Source organism: Rana temporaria, chromosome 1 (assembly GCF_905171775.1).
Source record: "Rana temporaria chromosome 1, aRanTem1.1, whole genome shotgun sequence".
NCBI lineage: Eukaryota > Metazoa > Chordata > Amphibia > Anura > Ranidae > Rana > Rana temporaria.
Genome location: NC_053489.1, coordinates 402,343,789 through 402,368,232, shown reverse-complemented (window position 1 = coordinate 402,368,232; position 24,444 = coordinate 402,343,789). Strand labels below are relative to the sequence as shown.

The 24,444-nt window shown below is 44.9% G+C and overlaps 1 protein-coding gene across 1 annotated transcript in view; it reads left to right on the top strand.

The window, feature by feature from the left end:
- The window catches only part of LOC120930872 (phospholipid-transporting ATPase IK-like), a 71,778-nt gene extending 47,334 nt beyond the window's left edge, over positions 1-24,444 (top strand). The window contains exons 3-6 of the mRNA XM_040342024.1: positions 1,214-1,305; positions 22,859-22,972; positions 24,166-24,264; positions 24,418-24,444. Coding sequence (XP_040197958.1) covers positions 1,214-1,305; positions 22,859-22,972; positions 24,166-24,264; positions 24,418-24,444 — 332 coding nt within the window. The remainder of the gene's footprint in view (positions 1-1,213; positions 1,306-22,858; positions 22,973-24,165; positions 24,265-24,417) is intronic.

Genomic DNA, 24,444 nt, shown 5'->3' with positions numbered 1-24,444 from the left:
ACCAATAAAAATGTATTTATTGTAATGTAGACAGATGCAGTCACAGAAGAGAACGTAAGGTTAACATGTTTCACACTTGTGCTTAGTTATAACCATGGTTATGTCTAAGCACAAGATGTGTGAAACATGTTAACCTTCCATTCATTCATGTGACTGCATCTGAACCTTCCGTTCATGAAGTTTTTATTGGTATCTCATTGTCGTGTGTGGCTGCCTATTCCAAGTTTGCTTGCTGGCTGTAGCCTGCAGAGCTGATCGAGTGGGGGAAATTCGACAGAGTGGTTGTACAAAAGTCGATTTGTTGAACCCAAATGCCAACACATTGATTGAGATTTGGCTGCTCCCTACTGAACCAGATGTAAAGATGAAAGGGTGCACAAGGCCTCTAACACTGCTGGTAGGAAAGTGCAGGTGATTGTCTACAAAGAATAGCTAGGAGCCGGAGAAGAGATGGAGCATACATAGAGATATCTGTACCAAGCGATCGTTACCTAACAGTGAGAGTGGATTATGAGCAGTTCTTCAGAGGTGGCTCTAGGCTTTGTGAGGCCTTAGGCAAAACTTAACATGGGGCCATACTCACACCCATGATGGAAAAAATAATTCAAGGACAAGAGCCTTTTTCCCCACAACCCTAGCCAGTGGTTGTGGGGGTCTGCGGGCAGGGGGCTTATCGGAATCTGGAAGCCCCCTTTAACAAGGTGGCCCCCAGATCCTGCTCTCTAATACCTAAGGGGCGGGGGCCACCCGGTGATGACACCTGCTGAACCCGCCCGCTTGTGACGTCATTGACTAAGGCATGCTGGGTCATTGATGTCACAAGGGGTGGTGTCACACATATTCACGGGTTGTTAGGGATGCTGGCTCTTAACGCTGCCTGAGCACAGCAACATTAAGGTCCCCTGTCCCTCAAAACTGGGGTAATGCATTGAGCAAGTTAGGCGGCCGCGAGGCCCCTGTGAGTGTGAGGCCTTAGGCAACCGCCTAATTTGCAGTTCTTCCCTGCTACACCAGAGGACACCACCATCCACCAAACACCATCCACTTGTTATCCAAGTGGCCAAAAATGGACTAATACTGTTAGGAGCTTCCCATGTAGTTATCAGTCTATTTATGGCCTGCCATAGCTTTCAAATGACAATATGAATATTTCTACTGTATATTGACAAACCTCCTATGCCTATACTGTATATTTTTGGTAAATTATTTCCAGATTACACTTGGGAAGTTAAAGCCAATGACAGAAGTTACCAACAGAAAATCAATAACACAGGATTCTTTTGTTTTCAGAAGAAGAAATATGCGGTAAATCTCTTTTTTATTTACTTTAAAAACATTGTTTGCCTTTTTTTTTTTTTAGATAGTTTAATATGATGTTGTGTCTGTGCAAAAATAATATCACATAACGTTAAGCTGAGCTCTGGGGAATTTACCCTTGCAATGGGTGCCCCTCCCCACTGCAAGGTTTATCTGCTTATTTCTCACTCCTGCAGGCGTCTCTCTATCCGATCCACTAGATGAAGCCCTGTGATGTCATCCAGTTTGTAGCCAGGTGGTTGGCTAAGAATGAAGAGTGAGTCAAACACTGGGTACAGCTGCTCTGTAGAGCTACTGTCCTGCTGTGATGAACTGGTTAACAGCTATATCTGCAAGATGACGAAGCTGTTGAGGAGGAAGCATTCAATACAGTCAGGAAACATTGCACTTTGGGAACTGTAGTCCAGAAGAGACAGACTGTAATCAAGAGCTTTTAAAATGCATTTCACCGAGAGATATATCCATATCTTGCTTTGTATGGAGAGGATGTAGAGGATCCACCTATAGTCCAGAGCATCAGACAGTAGATGAGAGCACCTGCTACCAAGGGAGTGAGGAATAAGGTAAGTATGTCACCTTATTCATCATCCCTTAGGCAAAATGAGCAGTTAGCCCTTGCAGTGAGGAGGGGTCCAACTGCAAGGATACATTTTTTTCCCCAGAGTTTAGCTTTAATTTACAAACGTATAGCACTTACTGTAGATGTCTGTAAGGCTGGTCATAGATGGGTAGAATTTCAAATTCTTAGGAATGTTCTAAGAAAGTTTGTTAATTTTTCTAATCATTAACGCATCAAATCAACAATAATTTTCTACCGCATTGACAAGAAAATTAGGTTGAAAAAAATGTCTTGAACAAACAAATTTCTAACAATGTATGTGGTTTTCAAATGTTCTGAGAATTTTCATATAAAGACATTTCCAACTAATTTAAATTCAAAATTCTATCCATCAATGGCCAGCTTTAAGAAAGCATAAAAAATAAATGTTTGAGGTGAGATAAAATAACAAATCATAAGATTTTCGGTGGGAAAAATTGCACGCAAAAAATATGATTACTGTTTTAGGCAGGAATAAATACAGAGGTAAAGAAGACCAATACAATCTATCATGGTACCCTAAAGCCCTGTACACACGATCGGTCCATCCGATAAAAACGGTCTGATGGACCGTTTTCATCGGTTAACCGATGAAGCTGACTGATGGTCAGTCGTGCCTACACACCATCGGTTAAAAAAACGATCGTGTCAGAACGCGGTGACGTAAAACACAACGACGTCCTGAAAAAACTAAGTTCAATGCTTCCAAGCATGCGTCGACTTGATTCTGAGCATGCATGGATTTTTAATCGATGGACGTGCCTACAAACGATCGTTTTTTTTCTATCGGTTAGGTATCCATCGGTTAAATTTAAAACAAGATTGCTTTTTTTTTAACCTATGGATAAATAACCGATGAGGCCCACACATGTTCGGTTTGGTCCGATGAAAACGGTCCATCAGACCGTTCTCATTGGTTTGACCGATCGTGTGTACGCGGCATAAGAAAGAGCTTTAGAGCTCTGAAAGCTTGTATTATTTAATATTTTAGTTAACCACTAAAAGGTATAACTTTGACAACATTTTTTTTCTCTGTCTGTGTAAAAAAAATAACGATTCAATGCCTATGCAATGTTTATCTTGGTGAACTGATTTTTTTTAAGGAGAAAATGATCATTCATGATTGACCAGTCCATTATAGTGAGTTGACTCTATTGCAAGTTATGTTGTTACCCTGCTACATTCCTTCAGGCACTCGTATAGGAAAATGATAGCCAGGGTTAATACATAGAAGAAGGTCATGGGAGAGGCGCCTGTGGAGTCACTTGTTCCCCCTAAGCAGGTATTACTTTAAGCCTGAAGTGTAAGCAGCTTAATTTACATGAATTTTTATGAACGTTTTGCTTCAAGTTAGAGTAGATATACAGTACTGTGAAAAGGTTTAATCAAGTGCTGTAAATGCTTTCAGAAATAGAAGTGTTAAAAGTTTGTTTTTTTATCAGTTAACAAAATGGAAAGTAAATGGACAGAAGAGAAATCCAAATAAAATTAATAATTGGTGTAATTAACCTTTGCATTCAAACAACATAAATTCTTCTAGGTCCACTCACACACAGCTTTTGAAGGAACTTGGCAGATAGGTTGTTGTAAACATATTGGAGAACTAACCACCAGGGATGGACTGGCCATTGGGACTACAGGGAGTTTCCCGGTGGGCCGATGGCTCAGTGGGCCGGCTTCAGTGACAGCGGACCGCTGCCCCCCTCCACTCCTCTGTCTCTCCCTTCCTGCAGCGCTTACCTGGGGGGGGACAGAGGAGCATGGGGTAGGGGACAGACAGCTGACTCAACAGCTATGGTCTGGGAGTTTCTCACTTCTGCCTAATCTTGTCCCATAAGGGGGGGCATCAAACTCATTCTTTGCCCCGGGTAAAATAATGTCTAGCTTCCCCACTGGTACTGCCTATAAGAGTACCAGTATCTAATAAAGTAGAACGGCTAGTGGCAAGTGAAGGGGGAGAGGGGGTTTGGGTGGCCGGGGGGGGGGGGGTGCAGGATTTGTCCGGCCACCATGGGAGAGACCTGTCAAAGTGGGCCAGTCTGGGTGAAGTCCAGGGCCAAATTTTTGTCCCAGTCCAGCCCTGCTAACCACAGATCTTCTGTGGATGTGGGCTGCCTCAAATCCTTCTCTCTCTTCATGTAATCCCAGACAGACTGGATGATGTTGAGATCAGGGCTCTGTGGGGGCCAAACCATCACTTCCAGAACTCCTCGTTGTTCTTTACTCTAAAGATAACTCTAACTAATCTTGGCTGCATGCTTGGGGTCATTGTCCTGCTGCAGAATACATTTGGGGCCAATAAAACACCTCCCTGATAATATGACATGATGTATACAGTAGGTATCTACCTGTATCTCTCAGCAGTAAGGATCCTGACCAAATCTTAATTTCTGTATGCAGAAATGCAGCCCCAAATTACAAGGAACCTCCATGCTTCACTGTTGCCTGAAGACACTCATTATTGTTCCGCTCTCCAGCTCTTCGTAAACAACCTGCCTCCTGCTACAGCCAAATATTTTTACATTTTAATTCATCAGTCTAGAGCAGTGTTTCTCAACCTGTGGTACATGTAGCCCTGGGGGTACGCGCACCAAGCACAGGGGGTACACTGCCCAGAGCTGGGGCTACCATAAGGCAGCACAAGCGGTCATCAGGCTTAGGGCGCCAGGCAGGGGTGAGCGGCAATTCCCCCCCAGGCCATTCTAACTTATGTTGAAAACGGCAGGCAGCCGCTGCCCAGTGCCATTTTTTCCTTCTCTAGGAAGTCAGGCCGGGGGCAAGGCCACAGCGGCTGAGTGTTATTGCATTATGGAAGTTGTAGTGCGTGGTCAAGCGCAGAGGAAACTACAACTTCCAGAGACCAGAGTATTGGAGGAAGGGCGCACCAGGGTGTTGGGACGTGCAACTGGCTCGGGCTGCAGGGCAGCAACTTCACCCCAGGACAATGATCATCACTCCCCCAGGAGGCCATGGCGTGCAAGGACCTGCTAAGCTGACATACCAGGTGAGAGACTCTGACACCCCCATCTCCCCCCATACACCCCATTTGCCCTGCATTTATGGGAACTGGTGAGGCTGCATTTATGGGAACTGGTGAGGCTGCATTGATGGACACTGGTGAGGCTGCATTGATGGGCACTGGTGAGGCTGCATTGATGGGCACTGGTGAGGCTGCATTCATGGGCACTGATCAGGCTGCAATGATTGGCACTGGTGAGGTTGCATTGATGGGTATTGGTGAGGCTGCATTGATGGGCACTGGTGAGGCTGCATTGATGGGCACTGGTGAGGCTGCATTTATGGGCACTGATGAGGCTGCATTTGATGATGATAATGCGCACAAACAAAAACTATCACAAACAAACTGCAAGGAGCGTCCATTCAGGTCCGCCTAAAAAACTGACAGGCGGACCTGAACGGTCCGCCCGTGTGAAAGGAGCCTTAGACATTTCAGCTTAGGACCATGAGGCAAGCAGAGAGGCAGAAAGACCGTCTGCCTATGTAAACAAGGCAGATCAACTGTTCTGACAGGAGGGAAGAGATTAAATTTGTGTCCCTGTAAAGCAGGGAATACATTTAATCTCTTCCCCTAGTAAAAGCACCTCCCACAGTGTAGTAAAACACTGGTTAGGCACACAGTTAAGCCTTTGATTGCCCTTGATGTTAACCTCTTACCAGCCAGTGTCATTAGTACAGTGGCAGTGCATATTTTTAATACTGATCACTGTATTAGTGTCATTGGTCCCCAAAATTGTCAGTTAGTGTCAGAATGTTCGCCAGAATATTGCAGTCCCACTATAAGTCGTTGATTGTCACCATTACTAGTAAAAAATAAAAATAAATAAAAATATCCCATAATTTGTAAACGCTATGGCCCGGATTCAGAAAGCACTTACGCCGACGTATCTCGATATACGCCGCGTAAGTGTAAATTTGCGCCGTCGTATCTGTGCGCCATACCCACAAAACTAGATACGCCTGAAAATAGGCTTCTTCCGACCGACATAACTTTCCTACGCCGGCGTATCATGGGCGCATATTTACGCTGGACGCATCTGGCGCTCCCATTGATTTCCTATTCAAATATGCAAATGAGGGAGATACGCCGATTCAGAAACGTACGTTTGTCCGGCGCAGGCTACGCGCGGTGCGGGTAAGCTGTACGTCCGGCCTAAAGTTACCCCTCATAAAGCAGGGGTAACTTTGCACCAGACTTGCACAGGTCAGCTGGAGAGCAGCCACAGCAGCACCGTAACGGACGAGCTGAGCAACCACACTTGCAGGACAACACATCTGTATGCCAACATGCCAGGGGCAGCCGTGGTCATAGCACTACTGCGTCTACGGGCACGTCTACGGGCACGGGAGAGGATATACCGTACACGCATGAACGTCTTTGGCATGGGGGATTCGGAGGTGTATCGCATCTTCAGATTCAGCTCTGATGCCATCCTGGAAATAGCCACAGCCCTGCATGATGACATCACTAGCCAGACACAACGCTCACATGCAGTGCAGCCACTGGTCAAGGTACTGGCAACACTGCATTTCCTAGCCAGTGGTTCTTTTTAACGTACAAGTAGAGTCGTGGCTGGGATGTCACAATCCAGCATGAGCAGATGTGTGCACCAGGTTGTCCCCGCAATCCTCACACGCACCGTGGGGGCCATTGATTGCACACATCTGGCACTACGGCCCCCCCCGTGCCACAGAGCACATATACCGCAATCGTAAGCAGTGGCATTCCATCAATGTACAGGTGATAGCCGATGCCCAATGCCTCATATGGCACGTCTGTGCCAAACACCCCGGGGACAGCCACGACAGCTACATATACCGTCAAAGCAACATCCCAACAGAATTCGAACAGAACGTTTACAGGGACAGCTGCCTGGTTGGTGAGTGACATGGGAGTCAGGCATGACTGTCCGACCCCATGATGCAGACATCATGAGGGGCACATGCACGACTAAAATCCTCCTGTCTTTTCCCTTCCAGGTGACTCTGCCTATGCACTTGGGCCCCATCTCCTGACTCCATACCGGAATTCCCAATCCAGAGGAGAGAGAAGATACAATGCTGAAGAAGAAGAAGTCATGTGATGTGACGAATACGCGTAAGGGAATAGGAGTTACAGAGCCGACACAGACCGACGGCGGTGAGACGAGCTCGCCGCTCGTAGGTGTTTTGCTTCTGCCCCAATTTTAAATGCCCAGTGAAGAACAAGCGTACAAAGGACTCGTCTCGTCAAAGTGAGCCACCACAGCCTTCTGGTGACACAACCACTGGACCAGTGTTGCTCTATCAAGACTGTGAGACTGAGAGATCTGGGTCTGGAATATTATCTTTATCTGCCTGATTGACCTCTTTTTAATTAAAGTGGTCCATTATTTGCGGTAAGGTGCCATCCATGAGCACTTTTTGGTGGTCTTTCTTTATCTTGGTGAAGGTGGAAGATCTTCTGTCTATGGTTTTGAAGATTCATCATTTATATATATGGACTCTATTCTTAGTTTTGGCACAATTGTCACTTTCCATTTTTTATTGTGCAATATCATATTTTGACCCATAATAACTATTGTGGTTTATATTTGTTATATATGGTCACTATTTACTCACATGTTATTTGTTACATCCACTCATTTATATTTATTATTGATGCATATATTTTTCTATTATTTATTTAGTGTACACACACTATCAGCTAGCGCCTCTAAATTTCACTCCACTGTCTAAAATTGCATTCATGTAATTTCACAGAGAGCAGCTTGGCTATCTATATATTGTTAATTAAATTTATTTCACTTATATATTGGCGCGAGATTTCATTTCCATTGCTGAATTCCATGCTTGCCTCTCTGCGCTGCGTCGGCGTAGCGTAAAGGAAATACGCTACGGCGGCATAAATATGCGCCAGTGTCTGTGAATCTGGGCCATAGTGTATCACCACAGGGTAACATAACTGTGTGCCAAAATCCAAGTTATATTGGAAATGGATTATTCAAAGGAAGTCTGACTTTATAGCCACACCCATATAAATTTTGTAAAACTTTTACAAAATTTCTATGGCTGAGCCTATAAAGTCCAACTTTCTTTGATTAATTAATTTCCAACTAAAGAATTTAAACTTTGAGGGCTGGTTCACACTGCTGCGATGCAGGAACCCTGCAAATCCACTGTAGGTTCCCGCATCACACCCGACTCACACGGTAGTTCACACTGCCATATGCAAACTGCTTTGGAGTGTCATACAATGTTAATGACACCCCCATTTCAGCTTGCATATCGCACTGCGAACTGACAGTTCGGACATGAATTGGATCGCATAGGTGTAAACACCCATGCAATCTGATTCTGGTGCAGACCAAAAAAAGGGTCCTGTGCGTATTTGGTCCGAATGTGGTGCGATATCAGCCATACTATGTGTATGGCTGGAATCGCACTGCACGGGCATCGCATGTGATTTGCACTGTGTGAACCGGCCATTAAAGTATAATCCTTGTTTGACTACAGTAAAGACAGCGGGCCAGATTCATCAAGAGATACAACGGCGTATCTCCTGATCCGCCGTCGTATCTCTGAGATCCGACGGTCAGATCTATACGACTGATTCATAAGAATCAGTTCCGCATAGATCTCCCTTAGATCCGACTGGTGTAAGTGACTTACACCGTCGGATCTTAGGCTGCAATCTCCCGCCGGCCCCTAGGTGTCGCCTCTGTCTTTTACGCGTCGGATATGCAAATGAGGAGAACCGCCGATTCAGTAACGAACGCCCGCCCGTCGCTTTTTTTTCACGTCGTTTGCGTTCGGCTTTTTCTGGCGGATAGTTACCCCTGCTATAGCAGGGGTAACTGCGGCGTTTCCTATGTTTAGTATGGCCGTCGTTCCCGCGCCGAGTTTTGAATTTTAACGTCGTTTGCGTACGTTGATTCAGAATTCGGCCCAACGCAGGTTACGCTCATGCCGAAACCACTGACGTCCTAGCGACGTCAATGTGAGCAATGCACATTTAAATCGGCGCGGGGACGCGCCTGATTTAAAAACTACACTCCCCCTAGCCGCGGAATTTGAATTCCCCCCGGGGGAGTTACGATCCGCCGGTGCAAGTTTCGAGGTAAGTGCTTTGTGAATACAGCACTAGCCTCACAAAATTGCGCCGGCGGATCGTAAATCAGATAGATTACGCAGATCTAAAGATCCGCTAATCTATCTGAATCTGGCCCAGCAATACCAACAGAGCATTAGAACAAGTTATTCTCTAAGTTATTTCTGGCAATAAACATGTTGGTCTTCTATTAATAAAGCACACACTGTTTGAGCCTTGTTCCAGTTTTATCATGTCCTCAATCTACCTGAATTTGTCAATTGATGTAATCAAGACTGAAGTTGAAGCTGTGTTATTTATTTTGTGTTTTTTTTTTTACAACTGCTGCTTCTTTTTTTATTTATATATTAAAGACTATGGACAAAAATAATTGAGACATATTGGCCCGGATTCACATACATCGACGCATATTTCTGCCGGCGTAGCGCATCTCATATGTGCTACGCCGACGTAACACAGAGATGCGAGCACGGTATTCACAAAGCACTTGCTCCCAACATTGCGCCGGCGTAACGTAAAATCGTAGGCGTAAGCCGGCCTAATTCAAAGTAGGTGGAAGTGGGCGTGATCCATTTAAATGAAGCAAGACCCCATGCAAATGATGGGCCGAACGAACGGCGCATGCGCCATCCCATGGACGTAGCCCAGTGCGCATGCTCATAATCACGTCGAATATACTCCCTAAGATACGACGGCTCAATGCCACATCATGAACGTAACCTACGCCCAGCCCTATTCACATACTACTACGTAAACTACGTAAAATACGACGGCTGTTCCCTGGTCCATACCTTTGCATGAGTTGCTCCTCATAGATGGGGAATAACTATACGCCAGACGTAAGCCTTACGCAAACCGCGTATATAATGCGCCGGGCGCAACTACGTTCGTGAATCGCCGTATCTCCCTCATCTGCATATTTGCAATGAGGCGGCCAGCGTAAATATGCGCCCAAGATACGCCGGCGTAGGAAAGTTACGTCGGTCTGAGGAAGCCTATTTTCAGGCGTATCTAGTTCTATAGGCACGGCGCATAGATACGATGGCGCACATTGACACTTACGCGGCGTATCTCGAGATACGTCGGCGTTAGTGCTACGTGAATCTGGGCCTATGTTTTTTTATGATACCACAATAGACACTATGGCCCGGATTCACAAAGCACTTATGCCAACGTATCTCAAGATACGCCGACGTAAGTACAAATGTGCGCCGTCGTATCTATGCGCCGACCCACATACTAAGATATGCCTGAAAATAGGCTTCCTACGACCGACGTAACTTGCCTACGCCGTCGTATCGTGGGCGCATATTTACGCTGGGCGCATTTGCCGCTCCCATTGATTTTCTATGCACATATGCAAATGAGGGAGATACGCTGATTCACGAACGTACTTGCGCCCGGCGCATAATATACGTGCTTTGCGTAAGTCGTACGTCCGGCGTAAAGTTATTCCCCATATATGAGGTGCAACGTATGCTAAGGTATGGACCAGGGAACACAGCCGTCGTATTTTACGTCGTTTACGTAGTACGTGAATAGGGCTGGGCGTAGGTTATGTTCACGTCGTAGGCAGTGATCCGTCGTATCTTAGGGAGTAGTTCCGACGTGATTGTGAGCATGCGCACTGGGATGCGTCCACGGGACGGTGCATGCGCCGTTCGTTTTAAGTACTTCTATGACGCTTGGCCCATCATTTGCATGGGATCACGCCTCATTAGCATGGCTCACGCCCACTTCCACCTACGCCGGCTTATGCCGAGGAAACCCAGCGTATCTTTAAGAGCAAGTGGGAGCAAGTGCTTTGTGAATCCAGTGCTTGCCTCTCTATTAGATACGCTACGCCGGCATAAATATGCGCCGATGTATGTGAATCCGGGCCTATAAGTTTTAAAAACAATATATTTATTTGCGTTACAAAAAGTATATAAAATGTAAACAGATATCATGCCCAAGAAAACAGTCACATTGATATTTCTCTCAAAACTGGACTAGAAATAGCACATGTAAAGCACCCGAAAACTGCCTCCCATGCCACCCGAATGTGAAAGCCAGAGTGCTTTCACACTGGGGCGGTGCGCTCGAGGGACATTAGAAAAAGTCCTGCAAGGAGCATCTTTGGGGCGGTTTGGAAGTGCTCCCAAACGCTCCTGCCCATTGCAATGAATGGGCAGCGTAACAGGGACTTGGTAGGAGGCCGAGATGCTGGGAGGGCTCCCCTTGCGGCCGAGTGCAGCACACCACTGAAGGTGACACAGCAGGTGTGGTGCCCACAGAAGCACGGGTGCCTGGATGCTGAAGACAAACGTGCTTGAGAGGTCCGGGAGACAGAGACCAGTGGAGCAGCTGGAAGCTTGAGCCAGGAGCCAGGAGCCAAGGATCATTCACCGGAAGACCGTCCGTAACCAGAAAGACCAGGGGTGAGCAGAGTCTTAGTACAGGAAGCAGGATAAACAGAGTCCAGTAAACAAGCCGGGGTCAGATGCAGGGAGCAGACAGAAGGAGGTCAGATGCAAGCCAAGGGTCGAGCCAGTGGATCAGGAAGAGCGGGTCAGAACTAGCCGGGTCGGTACACAGGAGATCAGATCAACAGGAAATTCAGGACACAGGAACACAGGGGGAGCTGAAGATAAACCAGCAAATGCAGACACTAACAGACTTCCTTATATAGGCCCATGTGACCTGCTGGTAGAGATACTGGGTCCTAAAGTCCCTCTCCTACCAGAGATACTGGGTCCTAAGGTCCTTCTCCTGCCAGAGATGCTGGGTCCTAAAGCCTTTCTCCTGCTGTTGGTTCCCTGACAGTGCTTTTGCCTATGCAGGTTTTCCAACCCTGCACCATTACGCACAGGGATGCGCCTATTTCCCTGACACAGCATTTCCAAGGTGCCTGAAATGCGTTTAGAAATCGCAGCAACACGAGTGTTTTTAACACTTTCCTAGGCCGCTACTGGGTTGTTAAAATGAGCGTCGCTTTACAGCTAACACACAGGCGGCCCCAGTGTGAAAGGGGTCTCATGGAATGGCACTAAGGAGCACCATGGATCAGATGATACAATCCAGTTCTTCTTAACATGTTTCGTGGCTCTACCGCTTCCTCAGGAGTATTCGAGAGAATAAATCGCCTGCCAAAACAACAGATATGACATAACATAATACACACACAACAATGTAGTATAAAGATCGACATGCCATTGTTCAATATCTAATACACATAATACTACTGAAGAAGAGAAGTTGGCTTACCTGGCTATCCCAATTGGACCAACGCACAGGGTAGCACCAGGATCAATGACCCCCTCCCCTGGCGGATGTGGGAGCAATATGTAAAAGAGGACAATGTCTGCGTGATAAAATTCATATGCCGTTATTTAATCACTGATGAACGAATAAATAAAATGTGATGAAAACAAAAAATATATATTTATATGCACCACTAATTCCTTAGAAACCCAAGAATTCACAGTCTGAGTCAGGCCTCTTTAAAGTAAAAGGCTGCCATAATATATGGGTCTGCAAAAATAGGAATATAAATTCAGGTAAGTATAGTGCATGGTCACTATACTGCCACATAGAGCTCACCTCTATAATATAACTGATGGTTTAATCAGTAGCAGTGGCGGGCCGTAATGCAGGGTGCGGCGGACGCATGGATTCAAATGTTTGTTTTTTTGTTTGTTTTTTTGAAGCACGTAATTAGAGCACGAGGCTCTAATTTGTTTAAAAAAGGGTGGGCTCAGGGCACAGAGCACTGCTCCTCAAGCCCACCCAGTTGTGTGACATTAGCGAATTAATATTCGCTATTGTCTTCCTGCTTCTCCTCCCATCCAATCAGGAAGTGGAAGGAACGCGAATGGCCGAGAGGAGAAGCGATCATATTGGCTGGGCAGGGGGGGGGGGGATGTACAGGAAGATACGGAACTCGGGAGATGGTCACCCAGATCTCTCAGTGCTCTGCATTGGTGCCGATTGAGAGCCTAACGGCGTAAGTACAACCTGCAAGGTGGTCGGGTGGTTTGTTTGCGCCCCCCCCCCAGCACCAGCCCCCTCTAATCAGTAGCTATATTCTAATTTGTTCCACTTATAGATGTTATAAATTACTGTAGCATAAAGTATATGCAAAAAGTGCATGAACAGGTAAATGTGTCACAATCAAACAGGTGCATCCAGAGATCAACATGTGTTCCGAGAAAAGCCATCTATATATCTTACCTCATAAGTCATGGCCCATACACATCTGTGTGGCTCCAAAAGGTGTAAGCAATATGATGACAGAAAACCTCTGAACTTCTCTCACTAACCATTAAACCATACAATATGGGCAAATAGAAGAATAGCTCCCCTGAAAATCCTAGAGCAGAGATCAAAGTGGAAAACATAAGTACCCATATCAAAAAATATCATCTCCCAAAAGATTAACGGAATACAGTGCCTTGAAAATGTATTCATACCCCTTGAAATTTTCCACATTTTGTCATGTTACAACCAAAAAGGTAAATGTATCTTATTGGGATTGTATGTGATAGACCAACACAAAGTGGCACATAATTGTGGAGTGGAAGGAAAATTATAAATAATTTTTTTTTTTTTTTACAAATAAATATGTGAAAAGTATGGCGCGATTTTAGTATTCAGCCCCCTCAGTCAATACTTTGTAGAACCACCTTTCGCTGCAATTACAGCTGCAAGTCTTTTTGGGGATGTCTCTACTAGTTTCCCACTTTTTTTTGCTCATTCTTCTTTGCAAAATAGCTCAAAATCTGTCAGATTGGATGGAGAACTGTGTCTGAGAGCATCAATTTTCAAGTCTTGCCACAGATTCTCAATTAGAATTAGGTCTGGATTGGGCCATTCTAACACATGAATATGCTTTGATCTAAACCATTCCATTGTAGCTCTGGATGTATGTTCAGGGTCGTTGTCCTGCTGGAAGTTGAACCTCCGCTCCAGTCTCAAGTCTTTTGCAATCTTAAGACCCTGTATTTGGCTCCATCCATCTTCACATCAACTCTGACTAGCTTCTGTGTCCCTGGCAGAAGAAAAGCATCCTCACAACATGATCCTCCCACCACCACGTTTCACGGTGGGGATGGTGTGTTCAAGGTTATGTGCAGTGTTCGTTTTCCGCCCCACATAGTGTTTTGCTTTTAGGCAAAAAAAAATAATTTTGGTCTCATCTGACCAGAGCACATTCTTTCACATGTTTGCTGTGTCCCCCACATGGTTTCTCGCAAACTACAAATGGGACTTCTTATGGCTTTCTTTCAACAATGGCTTTCTCCTTGCCACTCTTTCATAAAGGCCAGATTTGTGGAGTGGACAGATTATCCCACCTTAGCTGTGGATCTCTGCAGTTCCTCCAGAGTTACCATGGTTCTCTTGGCTGCTTCTCTGATGAATGCTCTCTTTGCCCGACCTGTCATTTCAGGTGGACGGCCATGTCTTGGTAGGTTTGCAGTTGTGTATAGAAAACAATTGTTACTGCGCTGATCTAGAAAGTGCAATATCATAAAGTGCTATTTGACTGTGAACTAAATTAGTGCACAAACAACCATGAATAAAGTGCTATATCAAGTACAACGACATAATTGATATACCATGTGGATAAACATACGTGGGTCTATCACGTTATACCAAAAAAATATTGAGTAAATAAATAAATGTTATAAACACAAAAATGTAATATAAACGAATACTAAAAGTGTAGACAGTGGTTAATTATCAACATAGGACATAAAAGGACAAGGTCACTGCACGTTTGGCTCCTATGATGGAAATATTCCCACTGAATAGTGTTCTTAATATAAATTCCGGGATTTTTTTTTTATGTATTAAATTTCAAAGTCCCATAAATAGCTAGTGTGTGTGCAAACAGCACTTGAAAGTCCAATCATGGAACAGCAAACAATTTTGCAATTGAGCGATGGATTCCAATAGGATAAGGAGGGAGGGGTTCAGTACTGGTATTCCTTCTTACACGAAATGAATAGTGCAGCTCTCTCTTCCACCTGACAAACATGTGCCACCATCACCAATGGCTAAAATGAACACTCACCAGACCACGAATTATAAAAGGCCCCAAAATGGTTTCTTTTCTGACCGCCACTGAGTATGTCCTCCTTCTCCCTCTTGCAAGATTTCCTTATGGCCTCAAAAACAAGGGGCTCATCATAGTGTAGTATATAAAATGACTTATTTATTAAAATAATAAAAACAGTGCACTTACAAGAAAAAGTGCCTCTCACTGGCACTAAGTATCTCTGGCAGTGTCGAGCGTTAAAGCCGCTGACCAGCGTTAATGTTGTTCCTCGAGGGGTGTGCGTACCTCGCTCCTGTTTCCCTGTGTTCCAACAGATGGTTCCAATGCGCTGGTGCACTCCCCCTTCGTGTGTATCCAGGTTTGCAGTTGTGTCATACTCTTTCCATTTTCGGAAGATGGAGAGTGTCTGCTAAGATCAGAGGATGACCTCACCAGACCTGATCCCAAACTGCGCATGTGTCTATTATGAAGTCCCCCAGGGGGCCAATCCCTTGGGGATTGGGGGAAAAGGCTATATGGGGCCCCATCATTTTGAACAATGGAATGACTATTTTTATAGTACAACTATGCAGTATAATAGCTTATTTCAGAGCGCCGTTCGGTGCTCACGTGACTGCTTGCCAGTCTCCTTGTCTCAGCAGGGGGTTTTCCAGCACCTCCCCCTGCAGCTATTGCATCGGGAGAGGAGACCAGCGGGCAGTCAGCTCAGCACTGAACGGCGATCTAAAGTAAGCTAATATACTGCATATTTTTATAAAAATCATCCACTGGGGAGCTTACTGTTCTATGTCAGACGGAACTATATCAGAAAATGTTTTACCTTCACAAACACTTTAAGGTTATTTTAACTGATATTATGAGCGTATGAAGGGCTACGCCTTTTATTTGCACTTAAAAGAAATAAACAAAATAAACTATAACGTGAATATTGTTAAAGTGTTTTTGTTTTTTTTTCAAAGAAGCCTACAGATACTAGTTAAAATAAATGTCCACCCTAGAAGTGCATAAAAAGCAATTCAAGTGTTCATATGAACCCTTTCAGTCCTATTGAAATAATGGAAATAATACATGAAAGCTGATGGCTGGCCAAAAACAACATTACCAAGATTATAGATACTGCTGCAGTGATCTTTTTATAACAACTTGAAGCAATGCTGTATTTTTGCCTAGGCCGACAAGGCCCAGGCCTAGGGCTGCACTTTGTGGGGGGGGGGCACCCCCCCCGCAGGAAAAAAGCACCGTCGTCCTTCTCCTGGCTCCCACATGCAGGGCTACCATCAAGGGATTACATCTATGGGGGGGGGGATGCACCCGGGGGACACCAGGAAGCAGTTGTAGTGAGTGCAGTCAGCCCCCTCCCATCGGCAAAGGGGTGATCTGCTTGGCAGCGACTCTGACAGGGAGAGGAGAGCTTCACAGTGTCTGTGTATCTCCACCGCTCGCCCCCTCCTTTTTCCTGTCAGCTGAACAGGAGAAGAGAGAGAGCGACTCAAATCAGGTTCCCCAAAGCGCCGCTTGGCTTCCTGCCTGCTTGGATTTCCTCTCCATTGGCCACAGCAGAGAGAGAACTTGGAACTGAGAAAAAAGCAGAGTGCTACAGAAGAGAAAAAATGATTACTGTGCAGGGGGAGGCCAGAGTGGGAGCCATGTTGTACCCACACCACCAGAGAGGGAGCCACGTTGTACCTGCACCACCAGAGAGATAGCCACGTTGTACCTGCACCACCAGAGAGGGAGCCAAGATGTACCCTCACATTCACACCACCAGAGAGGGAGCCAAGTTGTTCCCGCACCACCAGGGAGGGAGCAACGCTGTAACCGCACCACCAGAGAGAAAGCCACGTTGTACCCGCACCACTAGAGAAAGAGCCACGCTGTACCCACACCACCAGAGAGAGAGCTACGCTGTAACCGCACCACCAGAGAGGGAGTTACGCTCTAACCGCACCACCAGAGAGGGAGTTACGCTCTAACCGCACCACCAGAGAGAGAGCCACTCTGTAACCGCACCACCAGAGAGGCAGCCATGCTGTAACCACACCACCAGAGAGAGAGCCACACTGTGACCACACCACCAGAGAGAGAGCCACATTGTACCTGCACCACCAGAGAGGGAGCCATGCTGTAACCACACCACCAGAGAGGGAGACACGCTGTAACCGCACCACCAGAGAGGGAGCCATACTGTAACTGCACCACCAGAGAGAGAGTCACGTTGCACCCACACCACCAGAGAGAGAGAAAGACCAAGCCACTGCCAGGGTACAGACTTGCAACACTACTGACTAGAGTCACCCACGGTGTCCCTCTGTCCTCTTCCCACAGCGTTCCTCTGTGCTTTTCCCACGGCGTCCCTCTGTCCTCTTCCCACTGCGTCACTCTGTCGTTCTCCCACAGCATCCCTCTGTCTTCCTCCCATGAAGATGACAGGGCGAGTCTTAAAAAGGAAGGGATGTGGCCTTGACAGGAAGGGGTGGGTCATATTTAAACTAGGGGGTGCGTGAGTTTAGTCAGGCCTAGGGCAGCACAAAACCTAAATACACCACTGACTTAAAGACCATGACATATTCATATATCATATGGTACTTAAGTGATTTTAAGTTGCATAGTTCTTTTTGTACGTGCGAAAAACAGGACAAACTACCAAAGGAGCTTTATCATCATCATCATTAAATTAGTTTCAGCCTAATATGTGTTTCAGCCTGGGTTCACACTTGTCCGACAAACGCTCCGACATTGGGAGCTCATGTCGCATGACGTGTGAAAATTAATGTTTCCCTATGAGAGCTGTCTTAACTGGTCCGACACAAGTCGGTCCGACTTTGAAAATGCTCCCTGTACTACTTTTGTCCGACTTTGATCCTACTTCAGCCCATTGAATATCAATGAAGTCGGATCAAAGTAGGATCCTTGTCCTAACCATCCGACTTGTGACATCCGACATGGTGATTACAGCAGCAGTAAAAATAATTTTTCTCGCACTGGGATTGTTTTGATTGGTCAAGGAACAAGTCAGACTATCACAAAGTCTGATCAAAGTAGTATCCTGTTCATAAAAGTCGCATGAACGTAGGACCGATGTAGGACTGATGTCGCAGAGCAAAGTAGGATGAAAGTCGGATGACTGTCTTGTCGTATCAGTGTGTACCCAGCCTAAAATACTTCTCCAATTACATTCTATAAATATACACGTTTCCACCATTTGTTACAAGAGCCTGACAGTAAAAGTATGGGCAAACATCAAAAAAATTGTTTTTCAAAATTAATCCTAGCGATTGCACAATGATTTGATGATTCAGTATGGCATAAGACCAGAAGAGTATTTTCACATTGTGTAATAGGCAGAGCCCTTAATCAGTGGATCACTGAAACATAAATATTTATTCTGCTATTTAGAAATGTATTGATTCCAAAAACAGGCCTTAAAGGAGTTGTAAAGGTAAAAGTTTTTTTACCTTAATGCATCCTATGCATTAAGGTAAAAAAACATCTGACAGCACCGCCCCCCCCCCCCCCCCGAGCCCCCGTTTTACCTACCTCACCGTTCGAAAGTCCCGGGCGCGTGCTTGTCATCCTGCTCGGTTCCCAGCCTGGCCGTTGATTGGCTAGGCTGGGCGGTTTGATAGCAGCGCAGCCATTGGCTGGCGCTGCTGTCAATCACAGCGGATGACGCGGCGCGCCGGGGGGCGGGGCCGAGTGATACAGTCGGCGGCTATGGCCGCTGCTGTATCACGGGAGCGCGCTCGCAAAAGCTTTCCACCATGCGAGGGAGCTCGCATGAACGTGGAAAGCTTTTGCGAGGAGGAGCCGAGACAGCCGCCGAGGGACCCCAGAAGACACGGATCCGGGTCACTCTGTGCAAAACGATCTGCACAGTGGAGGTAAGTATAACATGTATGTTATTTAAAAAAAATAATAATTGTACCTTTAGTGTTCCTTTAAGCCCTGTACACATGACACAGATTCTCGTCAGGAAAAAAACGTTGTTTTTCCTGACGAGATTCCTGGCAAGATTCTCTTGCCGGCCGAGTGTACAGACGTACTATTCAAAAGAACCGCCGTTCTTTTGAATGGCATGAACACGGTGACGTCATCGACTATGACGAGCATGCGCTTGTCACATTTGATTCCGTCGCTGCCATCTTGCTTCACCCTACCTATGCCTTGAAAGCTACCGTGCATGCATTGAAGTCATTTCGAGCATGCACAGGTTTCCACGGTGACAGGTAAGTATACAGACGTTTGGGTTTCTCGGCAGGAAAACACTGCCGAGAATCACGACGAGAAAATAGAGAGCAGGTTCTCTATTTTTCTGGTCTAGATTATGGGCAGTTTTCTTGACGAGAAACCTCAAAGCCTCGTACACACGCACGGTTTACTTGGCAAGAAAGCTCTGCCACCAGTTTTCTTGCTGTTTTTTGCAGAGAATACCGCGCGTGTACGAGGCTTAATATTTTTTTTTTAAAGTGATACGTTTCTACTGAAAAGTGGCTGCTTGTTGATTCAAGTTGTGGAAAACGAACACGGATATGCCAATACTTCTTTAAAAGTAGTCAAATGCATACTTTTGCTAAAAAAATTATTAAACTGTTAAAGCTGAATCCATCAATTTAACTGTCTCCAAAATGCATGCTGTGAATGATAACTGTCATAGTTGCTTGAACTTTGAATCAAACTGCCAAGCAACTTCCTGTGTTCAGTAAGCAGAAGGGCAACAGCTCAGCACGGGACCTGGGATTTAGTAGCGATCACCGTAGTAGTGGTGCCTACTACAGTGATTTTCAGTTTCTACCAGGATCTTAAAGGTATGGCATATACATACTTACATTGGTCCAAGCTGGATCAATCTAAATTTAAAAAATTGTCATGCTTGAAATTCAGCTTTAGGAAATAAACCGTTTTGCTAAGCTGGTATAATGATGGGTACACTGTTGAGATAGTTTTACTAGATTCAGCAGGCTTTCTTTCTGGTAGCCATGGTGCAGACAATGCACATTAAATACAGTGTCTAAAAAATAAAGTGTTTTGCCCAGGCTCGGTTTGCCCTAGATTAGAGATGGATGAGGGGACTCTGTGATCCAGGGGGGACCCTGATGTGTTGGGGGTACTCCGATGTGATGGGAGTCCTCTGATGTATGGAGGGCCTCAGATGTATGGGGGGACTTTTGATGCAAAGTTAATTCCAAGAAGGTGATTGTGGCGTAGTGGTCTCAGGCTCAAGTTTCCCATTGAGTACAAGTAATATGTAGGTTTTTACTTTCATTTTAGACTGAGGTGCCCTGAGATTTAGCATACTGTTAGAAGGCTAAAAAAAGATCAAGAAATGCTGTTTGCTTTATTTTCCAGCCAAACAAGACTCACTCAACCACAGCTTGTACAATGATCAGTCATGCAAATGTAACAGTTTGTGTTGCAGACAGTTTAACACACTTCTAACCAACAAATACTACCAAATGTAATGCATACAGTACTATATTAAGTGTGTACTCACACTCAGGCCTGTTAACCACTTAAGGACCAGCCCATGTACATATACGTCCACAATATGGCACGTACAGGCACATGGGCGTATGGGTACGTCCTCGCCTATTAGCGGGTGGGGGGTCCGATCGGGACCCCCCCCGCTACATGCGGCGGTCGGGTCCGCTCGGGGAGCGATCCGGGACCACGGCGCGGCTATTTGTTTATAGCCGCTCCGTCGCGATCGCTCCCCGGAGCTGAAGAACGAGGAGAGCCGTGTGTAAACACGGCTTCCCCGTCCTTCACTATGGCGGCGCATCGATCGCGTCATTCCCTTTATAGGGAAGACACGATCGATGACGTCATTCCTACAGCCACACCCCCAAACAGTTGTAAACACATACTAGGTGAACCCTAACTCCTACAGCGCCACCTGTGGTTAACTCCCAAACTGCAACTGTCATTTTCACAATAAAGAATGCAATTTAAATGCATTTTTTGCTGTGAAAATGACAATGGTCCCAAAAATGTGTCAAAATTGTCCGAAGTGTCCGCCATAATGTCGCAGTCACGAAAAAAATTGCTGATCGCCGCCATTAGTAGTAAAAAAAAAATAAAAAATAAAAATGCAATAAAACTATCCCCTATTTTGTAAACACTATAAATTTTGCGCAAACCAATCGATAAACGCTTATTGCGATTTTTTTTACTAAAAATAGGTAGAAGAATACGTATCGGCCTAAACTGAGGAAAAAAAATGTTTTTATATATGTTTTTGGGGGATATTTATTACAGCAAAAAGTAAAAAATATTGCTTTTTTTTCAAAATTGTCGCTCTATTTTTGTTTATAGCGCAAAAACTAAAAACCGCAGATGTGATCAAATACCACCAAAAGAAAGCTCTATTTGTGGGGAAAAAAGGACGCCAATTTTGTTTGGGAGCCACGTCGCACGACCGCGCAATTGTCTGTTAAAGCGACGCAGTCCCGAACTGTAAAAACACCTTGGGTCTTTAGGCTGCATATTGGTCCGGGGCTTAAGTGGTTAAACTGAACCGTTCCCGTTTTTGATTCTCCCCCTTCCCCTGCTGGTTTGCACCCACATTGAATTGTAAGGAAGTGTTCCCGGGCACACTACTTTGCTAATCAGACCAGCAATCCTTGTTTCATTACATGGTTACATAAGGCGGGAACTAAGTTCTAGTACGGTTTGCTATCATACTGCAGCAACCCATACCGGATTGCAAGTGAACCGCACCCAGGAGCACCTCTTCGAGTGGTCTTCAGGGTGATACAATTAACCGGTCCCAATCAGGATTCAGAACACTCACAGTACACATCCTTAATTGCGCCTGGCACTAGTTAATAGTGCTAGTGTTATGCCGCGTACACACCATCACTTTATGTGATGAAAAAAAATGACGTTTTTAAAAACGTCACTTTAATTGACCGTGTGTGGGGGAAAACGTCGTTTTATGTCTTCTAAAAAACGACCAAAAAAAATTGAAGCATGCTTCAATTTTATGTGTCGTTTTTCAAAACGTCAACTTTTACTTCACAGAAATTGACCGTGTGTAGCAAAAACGTCGTTTAAAACGACGTTTTTTCATCCGCGCATGCCCAGAAGCTACTTATGAAGCAAGCTTCAATGGAAAAACGTGGTGGAACGTAACCTCGCTTTGCTAGAACATTGTGAGAAAAACGATGGTGTGTAGGCAACTTCGTCTTTGAAAATTGAAGTTTCAAAAACGTCATTTTTTACTTCACAGAAAATGTCGTTTTTTTTCATCACATAAAGTGATGGTGTGTATGCGGCATAAGTCTACTCTTGGACACAACTTGTTATTTTCAATACTGCTAGGATTTAAACTGTAATGCCGCGTACACACGATCGGTTCGTCTGATGAACCGATCGTGTATGGTCCCCATCAGTTTTTTTCCCATCGGTGAAAAAACTTAGAACCTGTTTTAAAATTATCTGATGGTTAAAAAAACGATAGAAAAAAACGATCGTCTGTGGGGAAATCCATTGGTTAAAAATCAACGCATGCTCAGAATCAAGTCGACGCATGCTCGGAAGCATTGAACTTCATTTTTCTCAGCACGTCGTTGTGTTTTACGTCACCGCGTTGGACACAATCGTTTTTTTAACTGATGGTTTGTAGGCAAGACTGATGAAAGTCAGCTTCATCGGATATCTGATGAAAAAATCCATCAGACCGTTTTCATCGGATGAACCGATCATGTGTACAGGGCATAAGAGTTAAACTGTAACCCGTTGAATGGAAAAAAGAATTAGCCAGTCTCACGTTTTATTGTTTTTTCTTCCCACACAGGACAATTCGATTAAAACCTCCAAGTACAATCTACTGAATTTTATACCTCTGAACCTTTATGAGCAGTACCATCAGGCCCATGTAATTTACTTTACGTTGGTGATTCTTTTACAGGTAAGCCCAAGCATTGTATAACTTACAAAACAAAACAAACATACCTGAAAAAAGTCTCACATAATAAGCCTAAGCTTGTACCTTGGCTAGCTACACTCTATGATCTACCCAAGTGATGCAACCAACTCATACTCTACTTGTGACAGTTAAATTGTGCAATACATACAGATCTAAATCTAAAAACAAACACTGAGGGCCCATTCACATGTGTGCATTGTGGCACTACGTCCTTTATTTTTATCTGGTAATCCTACAAATAACACTTGACCTGCCCCTTAATGGCACCTTTTATGGTATCTATAGAGAGAACCATGGTTATTACCCAGGATGGATGGATAGATGGATGGATACTGTTATTAGAAAATTACAAAAAAGAAAATTGAGTTTGCTGTTTCATCGACTAACAGCAAGTTAACATTTTGCCACTTCCAGCGCATACAGGAGCAGCAGCATTTTGTAAGAAGAAGCGATTGATGTGTGATAAAATGCAAACGTTGCAATGTAATGCACACCTCAATAAAAAGATTTTTTACTTACCCAATTCTCTGCTCCGCTGCCATAAAGCGACCCCCCCCTTGCTCTGGCTGTGGACTTTTCCTTAAAGGGTCACATCCAGTTCAGAGTTATGGACATTGCCTCTGTCTTAATGAAGTCAGAAAACCTTGGAGTCCAAGAACATAGCGGAGAAAAGTCCTCAAGGACCAGTCTAGCAGTGCAAAAGAGTGGATCTACTTTTCGATAAACCCTAGCCCTTAGGCCCTGTTCACATCTTCACTACAATTCTGCCCCTGATCCCTAATCATGTGCCTTCAATGGCACCCCAAATATCCCTAGTATCATGGCAAACGGCACCTTCCACCTTCACAAATTGCACGTAGCTTGTTGCCTAAAAAAGAGTAGAAGCTTCTTTTTGGGCGACAAACGCATATAGGGCCTTATGCGACACTAACTAAAATTGGAGGGTGCAAAATCAGGCTCACTTCTGCATAGGAACCAATCAGCTTTCAGATTTTATTGCCAAAGCTTAATTGAACAAGCTGAAGATAGAAGCTGATTGGCTACCATGCACAGCTGCACCAAATTCTGAGTGTTCCAGCTTTAGTAAACCTACCCCAATGAATCACGTAAAAAGTTTGTTGTATCCTGTTATACGTGGCTGCATTTTTCACTTTATACATTTACATTTTTTACAGTGCATCCCGCAGATTTCTACCCAGCCTGCGCACATCATTGTGATACCACTCATATGTATTCTGGTAGTACGAGGTCTACGAGACATATCCGATGATATTGTAAGCAAAGTATCTCAGAATTTTCTTCTATCACCTTCCTTTTGTGCATGCTAAAATGTTACATAGTAGGTGAGGTTGAAAAAAGACAAAAGTCCATCAAGTCTAACCTGTGTGTGTGCTTTTATGTCAGTATTACATTGTATATCCCTGTAGGTTGTGGTCATTCGGGTGCTTATCTAA